The sequence below is a fragment of the Eurypyga helias genome, unplaced genomic scaffold, assembly GCF_000690775.1.
Source record: "Eurypyga helias isolate BGI_N326 unplaced genomic scaffold, ASM69077v1 scaffold11434, whole genome shotgun sequence".
In the NCBI taxonomy this organism is placed as follows: Eukaryota; Metazoa; Chordata; class Aves; order Eurypygiformes; family Eurypygidae; genus Eurypyga; species Eurypyga helias.
Window position 1 is genome coordinate 37,083 of NW_010244457.1, and position 13,137 is coordinate 50,219.

General features: G+C 46.7%; 1 protein-coding gene across 1 annotated transcript in view; it reads right to left on the minus strand.

Annotated features, from left to right (window-relative positions):
- Positions 1–7,014: 7,014 nt before the first annotated feature.
- The window catches only part of LOC104508220 (exocyst complex component 6B-like), a gene marked incomplete at its 5' end in the record, with an annotated part of 40,733 nt that continues 34,610 nt past the window's right edge, over positions 7,015–13,137 (minus strand). The window contains 2 exons of the mRNA XM_010149766.1: positions 7,015–7,128; positions 7,415–7,488. Of these exons, the coding sequence (XP_010148068.1) occupies positions 7,015–7,128; positions 7,415–7,488 (188 nt within the window). The remainder of the gene's footprint in view (positions 7,129–7,414; positions 7,489–13,137) is intronic.

Sequence of the window (13,137 nt, forward strand, 5' to 3'; positions counted from 1 at the left end):
CCCTGTACGTGCTCTGGGTAGGCTGAGCACCATCAGAGGTGCAGGATGGCTGGAAGAGCACGCCCATGGATTGGAGCCCAGCCTGACCTTCAGGAGGTTCCAACACAGCTTGTAAACCATCTCTTGCTGCTTCCTGGATGCAGCATAACTGCTTCGAGACAGCTTTTAATCAAGGTCCCAATGGTTTACGGAAAAGAGAAAGCACCTTGCTCCGATGTTACCCACAGGGCTTAAAACGCATGGTGTGAGCACCGAAGGAGAAGGACCGGGTGATATTAAGAGCATGAAATGAGGCCAAAAAGGCCCCTCATTAAACATCTGCGGGGTTCTGCTTGCTAATTTTGGTTGGTGTTTTTTAAAGTAATTCCCTCCATCTGATCTATTACTTCACCTCTTCCAAGTTTCCTAGGGAGACATGGAGGGGGAGACGGATGGATGCAGACACCTCAATACCTTGACTAAAGGAAATCGAAAGTGCATTTGAAGAACTAGGGGTGACACGGAAGCAAGACCCACATCCTGATGCCACCTCCAGATGTTGAGGGCCTTGGGCACACCTTGTTGACAGGTGAAACAAGCACCGTGGTCTCACCATCGCTGGTTTCTAACCTGAACTGAAGGTTATGGCCGGCTCCACCTTCCAAGGAGTAGACACCTCAAACAATGGCACTAATAAAATTTTAAACAGACCTTCATACATCGGTAACTTTACACAAACTGTCACTTTCCACCGAGTGATTACAGCAAATATTTTCTAAGGTAATTTAATTCCAAATATGGATTTGTTTTTAAAAAAAATCCAGAGTTCTTAAGAGAGAAAGTTAATGTACAAGCCTTCTTTCTGTTAACAAAATTATTGTATCACCCCATGCAGATAACTTTTGAGAGGAAAACTCAGCATGATGCTGGAGTGGCCCAGACACCACTGAGGTCCACCTTAAATTAACACCAGACTACAACTTTGAAATTGGTTTCCTCAGGCAATCTGGCACTTAGAAAAGCCACCATAATTTGGGTCTGTGGAAGAAGGGAGGTGTGACAGAGGATGAAGGTGATAACAACTCCACTCCTGGGAAGCTGATGTGGCTATGGCTTCTGGATGCCTAGAAAAGCTTCTATTGCATTCATGGGTGTTAGGAAACAAAACTATTTAGTTGGCAGTAAGGTGTTGGGCTGTAAGTCAGATGCATTTGGCCTGCCTTTTCTGGTCTCCATCACCTGCTCAGACTCTTCAGGTCTTCGTGTTTGCACAAGACCCAGCAAAATGGGCAGTTATTAGTTGGCCTGTAGGCAGTCCCGTAATGAACATGATTAATAACGGTGGATGCATTATCCAAAAGATATCAATCAGTGGAAAGAACTCGGAGTGGAGCAACAAACGTAATTAACAGGCTGAAGATACGATCTTAACAGCAAAACCCTGTATTTAAAGGTAATGATAAAACTAGCTCAAACCCATCATTGCTGGGTAATTAAGTATTAAGGCTGCAACTAGAACATGTGTCTTCACACCTCTTGTTTCCTTAGTGCCCAAGAAGATGACATTTGCAATGAAAGATTAATCGAATTCAGCATTTCACTTGACACCGCTTGGGAGGCAGCTGTGGGCAGGGCAGACAGGATGGCTCTCGAGAGCTAGTGAAGGGCTCCAGGTCAGGGAACAGGAGAGGAGAATGTGGCAGAGGCCACATAGCAATGGTTAAATAATTAAATCGAGCACTATTAAGCAAAGACAGAATACAGGGTAAACACAGGAGTAAAGGGATGCAGTTGAGAGGAGAGGAGAGAATGTAAGTTGAGATGTAAAATGTAAATGTTGTCTTTCCATAGTAAAAATCCTCTTGCAAAGGGCATTAAACACTCAAGATGACCAGAAACTAAAACATAGAAGAGTGCTACTCAAAAAACCCCCAGTGTATAGATCCCCCACACTGCAGCCTTTGGTTAGAGCCCTGCAACAGGTGTTTGGGAGAACCACCCAAGCTGCGAGGCTGAAGATGAGCGAGGTAGTGGGCCGGGGGTGGGGGATGGCAACCTACAGAACAATTTGGAGATGAAAAACAGCAACTGTCAAAGAAGAGCCGAAACCTGTGAGTCACCATTTCATCTCTGCCTTACTGCATCCAGTGATTAACGCGGCAGCTACTCCGTCTGCAACTCCTCTTACGACAGAAACTCGTGCTTCAAAGACGCAAGCGAGTACATGTGAGAAGCAGACATCTCGCCGAGACACTTAACTTACTTGATCTTGCCACTAATACGATTTTCAACTTCCATGGCATCTACCAGCAAAACAAGTGAGGAAAAATAAGCCAAACCAGTTTCACATCTAACGAGCCTCTCTTTACACCACTGCACACGCAAGGTAGTCCACCCCTCCGCAGGCACAGGACTAGCTCCAAGGCTCACCCAGTGCCTTGTTTTCACGCTGCTGCTCAGATACTTTGCAGGGCGGGGAAACCACATTTAACTGTGAAATATAAAAACAAGTTAAAATAAACAACCCAGAGCTTCCTGGCTGGTGGGAACAAACCTGCATGCTGTCCTGGATGCTGCCTCGGAGTTCCTGGAGGGACTGTCTCCACCTTCCTACCACCGAACTGCCACAGCTAACAGAGCAGAGAGGTGGCCAAAGCCTTGCAGCGTTCTGTCAAGTCACAGACCCGTGGGGCCTTGATCCTTCAGCCCAAATTTGCAAGGGTTTCCCCCTGGCCACCATGCCCGGGGCAGGGTATGGAAGACCTAGACCACACAATAGCAGTAGGAGACAGGGCTGCATCTCACCCGACACGGGCTCACCATGCACAAGCCTCCATGTGCCTTTAAAGCAGCCAAGAACCAAGTCAGATGGAGTTTTGAAGACTTTATTTATCATCTGATGTTTTGGCAAGAGGCTAAGCTGGATATCCACGGATGCCAGCATCATCCGTGGATACGTAACCTCACAGCTTGCTGCTCCCTACAACGGAGCAGGTAGTTCCTTAAAACCAAGCACAGAAGCAAGAAATCGAGGTTTCCCCATGCGTCTCTCTCAATGTTTGGTCTAAGGGATGAGTTCACACTGCAGCTTTTCTCCTCTATCTTGGCTCCTATTTCCAGAAAAATGTGTAGGGCTGCTATAACTTTGAAGCCCACCAACCAAAACAGGCCAGGAGGTTCAGGAGTCATGGGGCGAAATTAAGAAGAACAGCTGCACATTTCACATGGCTGAAAGCTGCTGCCTAACTTTGTATTTCATCTTCTAAATGAAAAAACCCCTCCAGTAACTACTCAAACAATGCAAAAGAGATAAGAAACCTGTCTGAAGGGAAGAACAGGGCGCAAAGAAGGGATGGAAGGGAGTTGCGTTCCTGAGGGAAACGCTCTTTCCTTAAGCTTCTCTATCAGAGGTAATAGGGAAAAATGAATGCATCAGAGGGACACCTCTCATCACCCAGCTGACTGGCGCCCAACACGAACCCACAACCACCACAACTGGCTTTCAAACACAGTGGAAAGACGCATGAGATGTTTGCTATCGGACAAGCAGTACGCGGAAGAGCTGTTCCACACTCGGCCACAGCGCTTGCCTGTCCTAACCTCGCTGCTGGGGTTCGAAGAGCTGATGCTCAAGTTCCTAATGACCATTAAGTTACAACCATAAAGTTAACCAAACAAACAGCGGAGCAGGAGAGTAGAACCTCCTCGTCCACATCCTTCGCAAGTCTGCGTACCTCCAACAACACGGCTCCTGCCTGCCTTTCTCTAAATCTCCAGTGAAGCTGAAGTTTGCACTTGCAGAGGTAATTAAACACACCGGATTTATAATTCGCTGGGCAGCCAAAGAAGCCTAGAGTACAGAGCTCTAAGGCATCGAGGACGCTGCCTCGCTAGAGCCCAGAGTGAAATTCTTCGAGCGCTAGAGACAGATTTTCCTTGGCGGGCAGCCACGAGTGTCGATCTGGCTTCTAGGAGAGATCAGCATGGCTGTGGATTGCAGCGACTTCACAGACAAACATAAAACCTTCCTCTTCAACCAACTTTCTTATAATAAACCCATGAAAATGAAAAGCTAAAACACTTCCAGCTGGCCAGAAGCTGTGGGGAGAACAGTGAACTTATTGCACGTGCCGGCTGGGGGATGATGCGAAGTCTCCTAGGCTCTTGCGGGGTATTTGGACATTCAGTGGCATTTGGCCAGAAGTGCCTAAGTCACTTTGGAAAGAAAGATGCAGAAAACTGAATTATTTAGGTAACTTTCATCTTTTAGCAAGACTATGTATTTCAGATTTCTAACATATAGCATTGAGTGCTTAAGAGCCAATTTTGTACCTTAAGGGGGTAGAGTTGCTTCCTTGTAAAGCCTTAAATATTTGAGTATCACTGTCAGACCCTTGTTATTAAAGGGCTCTTACAAAAGGATCCAAGATGTGACTTGGTTTACTTCATCACTTCATTAAATGTATTTATGGATGTAGAATTGTCCCAGAATGGGAAGAAAAGTCACTTTTTAACTTACTGTCTGCTCAGAAGAGCAGTTTGCATTCTCTGGGCTTGACTCTGTTTCCTCTTGACCATAATGCGATGGAATTGCTCTCAATTTCCTTGAGAGCAAGGAGAAAATTGGGCTTTCAATGGATCGTATGCCTGAGTCTGCTGCACTGAACCCTGATGCTTCCAGACAATCCCATTTTTATAGGGCTTATTTTCTATTACAGGGATCTATAATCAAGACGGAAACCAAATCACCACATTTTTCTACCATTTTACAGTATATTGTACTAAGAATTAATTTTGGTCATTCCCCTAAACATAACCATCCCACATTACTTTGAAAATTTTCTCTCATCTACAATTGCTCTGTAACAGCTAGTTTTGAAAAATATTGGAAAGGGAGGGGGAGATCTCATTAATCACCCTACTTAGTTGGTGTATTTCTTGCCTGGTCATTTTTCCTCCCTACATAACCAGCCAGACTGCTTCTGCCTGCTCGTGCAAAGCCACAGTAATTAGCAGGACAGCACCGAGGTAAGTGTAAACCTACCTGAAATAGAAACCTGAAATTACTTTTAACATTTTGAGAAGCCTGTCTGGATTTCAGGCTGGAAACATCCCTTCACCAGCGACGCTGGCGTTCCTTCCCGGGCGAAGGAAAACAGCCAGACACACAAACGCCTCCAGGCAGTACCTTTTTCTCCGTTCACAACTTTAAGTCAATACCGTGTTAATGTTTAGTGTCTTAAAACACGAAGAGTGCATGTCCAAAAAGAGCAAATTAAGAACAAGTCGAAAACCAAATTAAAGCCCTCTCTTTGCCGCACCTTCTTCCATCCACCCCTCCAGCTGTCCCCTGCTGCCAGGGTTCGCAGCTGGAGCAGCAGTTCCAACGAGAAGCACCACGGTGGTGGGAGCATCGGAGCTGCGATGGCCCCGGAGCAGCCGACGGAGCCTCACACAGCTGGCATTTGGTGACACGTCACGGGATTAAGTCACTAACAGGATCAAGGGAGCTGGGAACTATGTCATCTTTGCACGTTAATTGCAAATCCCAGTAAGCCAGTGATAGGTGGACTCTTCTCTACTTAGAGCAACGAGATGCCGTCCATTCCCTGTACAACACTCAGCACCAGCAAGCATCCCTGTTATCCAGGAGATGACCTAGGACTGCCTGTCCTCACCTGAAACGCAACAGGCCAGAGCATCTCCCCTTTCTCCTCACAACATTCGGAAAAGCTATTACTTTTAAATGCAGAAGATGGGACTACCTTCCCAAACAAAGACAAAAATGCCATGTACAAAGGCGATCATTTGACAGAGGAGGAAGAATTGTAGAGGGCTACTCTTCAGCTTTCTCCTCACCCGGGCTGAATTCATTCGGCGGTGTTTTGCGCTTACGAACCGTACAAACGTTTCACTGCTAACGCACTGGCTCAGGGCAGCTGAACCTCACCGAGCATTTTTAAGGCATTTCACTCTTCAACCAGTCACAGCTTTCCTCTTCAAAACCCCTGCATTCACGTCTTCGTGCTTGGAAAAGGACCAAAGCCTCCGCATTTCCTTGTACCCAGGAGGTTGCGAGCACATTGCGTACTGCGGTCAATAAAGTGCCAAGTGGCTAATGAAGATAAAAGTGTCAACACGTAGCAGTGATGACACACATCCCTCCCATGTAACTATTTTGACCATTTTGCAAATAGATTCAGCAGGTACTCCCAGGCCCAAGTGCGAAAAGCGAACATGCAGCATCTCAGCGTTATTAAACTTATTGCTGCTCCGCAGAAGTGTCATGGGATGACAGATTGCTCCCTGCACATCAACTTGATTCAGGGAAGTTCTCAAACCCTGATGGGTTAAAAGCAGCTCCAGCATGAATCAAGAGTCCCAGTGGTAAGGAGATCATCGATACAAGGGATTATGCAGATTTAAGAAATACCCTCAGCACCCGAAAGTTTTCAGAATGCAAACTACGTCAACCCTGAAAACAAGAGGCACTGCATCATGATGGCAGGAGGGACAAAGCCAGGGGGGTTTAACAGACAAAAAAAGATTGTTTTAATAGGAGAGAAGCATCAGTCATTGAGTCTTACTTCATTCAGACTTTCTATCCAACCCATCCATCTTCAGTGCCAAGAGATGACAGGACCACCTCACTTTTCCCCCCCAGCCTAGTGTATCAATAATGCCCATTTCTACCCCAAACAAATGACTCGCTAGAATGGCCCTTTTCCCTAAATTGGCTTGCCAAGCCCCACAAATGCCTCTGTACCTGCTATGGTCAATTTGGCTCCAACGGGGCCCCCTCAAGAGGTGGGCACCGATGGGTGGAGCCTTCCCCAGTCATCTTCCCCAACAGCCACTTTGTCATTCGTGGCTGGGGACCATCTGCGGAAGAGGGGACTGAGGAAGGGGGAGAGCCGAGCCAAAGACGAAGAGCCAAGCCAAAGACGGACACAAACGGGCGCGCACACACTCCTACCCTCCCCACACAAGCCCGAATGCAAATTCCTTTGCCCTCGCAAAACGCCTCTGTGGGCATTATCTGTGAACAAAAGTCCCCGAGGCAGGCGGTCTCTGCATCACTGCTCTCTCTGTTAGCACCACCTGCTTGGCGTCAGCCGGCAGAGTCGCCGAGTTATCTTTTTGCCGCGTCTGCAGAAGCCAACGGGAGCACAATGGACCCCATCGGCCAGGGTCAGGCATGGCTTTCTTTCTCGGCCCCGTACCACCAGCCCTTTTCACCTCCACCATCTCCAGGACCCCAGAGCGCTCAATAAGGAGATGGCTTCGAGCGCAGGGAGGAGGAGGAGGGGGGAAATATAGGTCTCTGGCGTAAATCACCGACGCCGTTTCCCCTCCTCTCCCCTTCCTTAAGACCTGATGGTCTTCAGTCACACATCTTAAAAGAAAAACAAAAAACAAAAACACAAAGACTTACTTGTCTCAAGTCGATGAAGGCCAACTGCAGCGTGTCCCCTTGGAACCCAGGCACTGGGCCGGATCTGGCAAACTCTGTGGGAAAGAAAAGAGGATAAAAAGCGCCTTTAACTAACCATGGACAGGGAGATTGGCAGACGGATGACAGGGAAGACAAGAGAGGCTGGGGGAGAGGAGGACCGTGCTTCTAAGGAGTCATGTCTCCCTCCCTTCAGCGTCTTTGTTCGCCCTTCAAAATTCGTGTCATCAAAACACCATTAATTCCACCGTCCTGACAGCAAGGAAACTGTACTAATTCGACCTGAAATTTATTCCCATGAGCCTTACTGGGCTTCAGAGTATTTGTTTTGTGAATGGACAAACAACTCGCCGAGAAGAAAGGGGGGGAGGGGGGGTGGAAAAGTTTTTCCTCTCAACACAATAAAATCTTCAGCTGTGAAACTCTTTTCAGTTCCGAAAGCTATTTATATTTTAGGGCGCTGAAGGAATTTTCTAATTTCACGCCTGTCACCAGGCTCCATAAGCATTCATCAAAAAAATATGCCCAGCCGCATCATTAATTATTCGGCAGCAGATTATTTGTATTATCTTGCATGGTGCGCTATTGCCAGCGTACAGTCACCCCAAATGGGAAGAATCGCGGCCATTATGCGGCATATTTATTTATGTTGGATGAAGACATCTGACAACTGAATAACATTGGCTTCTAAAGCGAAGAGAGTATTTCCAAGGCCACATTTACCTCCTTCCAGTGTAATCTGGCCAAAATTTCATACTTAAGTCATTTATTTTTCTTCTAGTCCATTATTTAAACCAAGTCTAAAACCACTGAAGGGGACTTGAATGGATCCACGTTAGAAGACCTTAGATCTTCCATGTCACTTAACAACTTTTTCTCAGTAGCGTTCCCGAAGCCAACAACTCCACATATCCAAGAGTGTCTTTTGAAGATATGCCCGAGGTTGATTTTGCCCAACATCACTCAATTTTCACCCTCTTTAGCTACACAACTAACGGCTTTATCTCTGATCTCGATGCAACTTTTCATCACTGAGGGGACCTAATTTGTGAAGCCACAACTCAATACCATGAAAGGCCCAAGAGGGAGCTTCTGCCTTCGGCTGAATTTTGCTGCTCCTGCGGACAATGAAGATGCTGCATGCTGAAATGAAACGTTTTCTTGAGATGCAACTGAGCGTGATGGCTGAAAGGAAGAAGGAGTGGAAAATATACACCAGGACGCAGATTTTAAAGTGACATGTGGCTCATGATGGTTCAACTGTTCTGGTTTTTACCATACAGGAACCCCCGAAACAGCTCCTGAAGACCAAGGATGGCCCGGCAATAAGGAAGGAGGGTTTTGTCTTCTCTCTCCATGACTACACAAAGGTACTAAAGGAGAAAGCCTGTCCTGTCCTTAAATGCTAAGCAGAGACACTTCATGTGAGATGGTCTTCCCCTTGAACGCTTCTCCTTCCAAAAGTTATCTCATTTTCAAGCAAATGTCACAAAAGAAGGAAAACAGTGATCACAGTCCTAGTTTTAAAGACTTCCTACAGCGGCCCGGTCATATGAGCAGTCCCCATGGCTCTAACGAGAACAGACTAACGAATTAGACATCAGGATTCAGCCCTGTTCCTCAGCTGCCTTATTTCTGGAAACCAAAGCAGGGTTATTTGTCAGCTTTCTTGCTCCAACAGCCATTGAAAACTTGGGATCGAGATCATCCTTCAATACAGACACAGGTACCTCCAGGGGCACAGCGGACAGCTTTCAGACATCCGCAGCTTTGCTTTTTAATATTTTCAGATGTCAGAAGAGCTGTAAGATTGAAACAATCACTCATCTTTGCAGTCATCACTCAAGTGCAAACCGCTGCAGGACAATAACCAACACGGCTGTAAAACCATTACTTTTATCCAACGCTACTACTAGAAACGAATAATAAAGAACATAAAGAGAAAGAAAGTATGTATGTGATTGTTCACATTTAGATTTTGGATAGGAAAAAGCATGAATCAAAGCCACAGAAACCATCCATGGTTGTGCCTATGGGCTGTTGGCCACTTTTGCTCAGGATGGAACTGGACAGACAGGAGTTGCTCAGCTTCCAGCCAGTTTCACTGACCAACACTGCCGTATTTAGGCTGCAAATAGTCCAAACTGAATTTACATTTAACCCTCAAAAACTGTTTTAATTAATTCTAACTGTAAAGGCATTTTAATGTACGTTTGCTATAAAATTTGACAGCAGCTTGCCTGAGCCAGCACGCACACAAGGGAGGGCTAACACAAGCTTTCTGACTCTGATCAGCAAGGGATAAATCATCTACGCATTCGCTGTACACCCCACCGTCTCATCTGGAAAAATTATCCCAAGAGCTACATCAATCCCGAAACACCCCCACTTTGAAAAAGCACGTACCTGAGAAGCTAAAAGTATTTAGATAAACAAACTAGCGTTTGAGCATCCTCTCAAGGGATGCAACTGCCCTGGGCAGCTCCGTGTCACCAATGTCCCTGGGTTGAGGCACCCAACAAACTGGCTGAATCCTACCCTCTAAGGATGGAGCCACATCATGTTACTGATTATAGTTGGAGAAACACTAGAAAATAGAAACCCTGAAAGGACTGCAATGAATGAAAATTCCCATTTTGGATTAAGGACTTCACAGCTGCTAGGAATCTATTTAAAAGCCCACATGGAGTTGTGAAATTTAGAATCTTCCCGAACGCCTGAATTTCAAATCCTCATGAGAAAATGCCTGTGACTGGGTTTTGAATGTTTTCACAAGACTCGTGAATTTATCCCAACTGTCGTCTGCTCCTGAGCAACCCAAGACAGATTTCATTCCAAGACGTGGCTGCTCGCTAGCAGCTCACCTTCTGCTGTATCTTACTAAGGAACCGTACGGGCGGAAGGCTGGGAGAGTTACGGAGGGACGCGGCGCTGTAACACCGCGCGTTACCACAACGGCAGCGCGTGGAACCAACGTTTGGTCGAAGGACAAATCTCATCAAAAGAACGGACTGGAGGCTCTACAGCACTAGCAGCGCACTTGACACCCAAGAAGTGAAACGATGTAAGAGATTGTATTATTTTTATTACAGAAGAAATGAGATGAAGAATACGGCTCAGAGACTGGAAGAAAGCTGCTACAGCATTTGGCTGTGAGGAGCCCGAAGAGGAATGAATGCAATGCTTCACCCCACGGTTGTTACAAAAATAGCTGTACCTTCTCTAATCGTAGGTCACATTTTACATACCAATGCCACAAACTCATTTTCAAGGAGGGATGAACAAAGTCTTAAAGAAAAAAAGAAACAAAGAAGAGAACAGAGCTTTAGAGGAAAGACACAGCCAGTTCTTCTTGGTTTTAATCTCTTCAACCAGATTTCAGGATAATTTTCTCGGAACAACCAAGCACAGTGCTGGCCTCAGTACTGTCGGATTCGTTTATTGTACCGTCTCCACGACCAAGGCAAGTGGCAAACATAGCAAGCCACCTACAGTTCAGCCCCTTGAGCAGAAAATCACAAGAGAATAGAGCAGATCAGTATGCGGCTGTTTGTACAAAGCATTTAGCCAGGCTAAAGGTTTGAGAGCCCTGTGTTCAGGCCAAAAAAGTAATGTCTTTGCAAGGTCTACAGGCTTGGGCCACCCAGGGCAGGTCACAGGGGGACTCTAACCTCTCTTCCAAAACATTTCACCGATGAAAGAATCACGGAACAGGAACCGTTAAGCCCTTTACAATGAACAAAGAATAAAGAGTTCAAACGCACACCAGAAGAGAGACATCCACTGTAAATTAATTATACAGAACGGGGGAATCTCCTTTTGTATACTGTAGACAGCTACGCACGCAGGGACAGAGGCTTATGCGTATTGTGCGGTTCCAATCAACACAGCTGGCGACTTCATTCCGCAAAAACATCATTCTGAGGGTAAGATTTTCTCTAAATTACACAAGACTGCCACAATTCATGACGGCACGTCTGCGGGATCAAGGTTACAGCAGCTCCTGTTGTGGGGAACCCAGACAATCCGCCTGTGGCTGCATCAGTCATGAACAACATTTTGTACTTGGGGAAACACCCATCTCCCTATTCCTCAGTGAAGAAGGTAGGTCTCAAAATCACCTTCATAGAATCATAGAATGGTTTGGGTTGGAAGGGACATTAAAGACCATCTAGTTCCAACCCCCTGCCATGGGCAGGGACACCTTCCACTAGACCAGGTTGCTCCCAGCCTCATCCAGCCTGGCCCTGGACACTTCCAGGGATGGGGCATCCACAGCTTCTCTGGGCAACCTGTCCCAGTGCCTCACCACCCTCTCTGGGAAGAATTTCTTACTGATGTCCCATCTCAATCTCCCTCTTTCAATTTAAACCCGTTACCCCTTGTCCTGTCACTCCCTGCCCTTGGGAAATGTCCCCCCCAGCTTTCTTGCCAGCCCCTTCAGGTACTGGCATGCTTCCTTAGGTAAACCCTTGAAGACTTTCTTAGAAAAGCCAAGCGATAGAACCTCTTTCAACTTACTCAGAGGCACAAAATGACACCTTGAGGATGGTCAAGCTGGAGAACAAATCTCTGTATGGACCATAGAGAAGCTCACATGGGAAAAAAGGGGAGAAATGGGTAGGAATTGAGGCAAGAGCAACAGAGGGAAGATCCCAATTTCCATATAGAGCTTACACTTCACCCACACCATTCCCACACAGCCCAGCTTTGAAGCTGTTCCCCATTATAGGCCAAATTATCAAAGTTCATTCCCATCTGGGGAATTCCAGAGAGTTGCAGGGAGAGGGAAGAGTTATCCAAAATACACCAAACGGGGTCAAATCAAATAAAAATGTTTACCCCTCTCTGTCATTTGTTCCTTTATGAAACAAAGATGAGCCTGGAGTCCTGTTACTGCACATGGACTAGTGGTCCCAGGGGCTGCGATGGTCTGCAGACAGGGCTGAGCAGCATCCACAGCCCCAGGAACTCCTCACTGAGGCACCACTAGATATTTTCAAGTAGAAGAAAAGGAAACTCTTCAGAACTCTTCGGAAGATGAGTGCCAAGAAATTTGGTCCCTGCCAATCCATAGGGCAGGTCTACAAGATCTGAATCAAGTTACAGATCTGTGCAGGTTCCCAAACTCATAGCCCAAGATGCACAGTGGATGCCTCATGGGAGACATGAGGTTCTCAGCTCCATTAAAATACAAATACTAGGAAAAGCGGAATGTGCACATCGCACCTTTAGCTCATTCGAGCTGCACAGGTTGACAAGCTCAGCAACGTGTGTCCATGATGGGTGGAGAAAGGAAGGTGGATGCAGAGCTGAGGAACTGGGTGCTTTTAGAACTGCCTAAACAAAATTAGGCATGGACAAAGACATCTTCTCTTCACAGAGCTGCAAAGGGCTATAAGGGGTCTGGCCACACCCAGAGAGTTGTAGCCAACAGCTCAATGTCTGAGACCAGTGACGAGCGACGTGCCTCAGGGGTTGGGATTGGGACTGGCGCTGTTCAGCATCTTTGTCAGTGACACAGACAGTGGGATCGAGTGCACCCTCAGCTAGTTTGACATGACACCATGGCGCGGTTGACACGCTGGAGGGAAGGGATGTCATCCAGAGGGACCTGGACAGGCTGGAGAGGTGGGACCGTGCCAACCTCATGGAGTTCAACAAAGCGAAGGGCAAGGTCCTGCACCTGGGTTGGGGCAATCCCA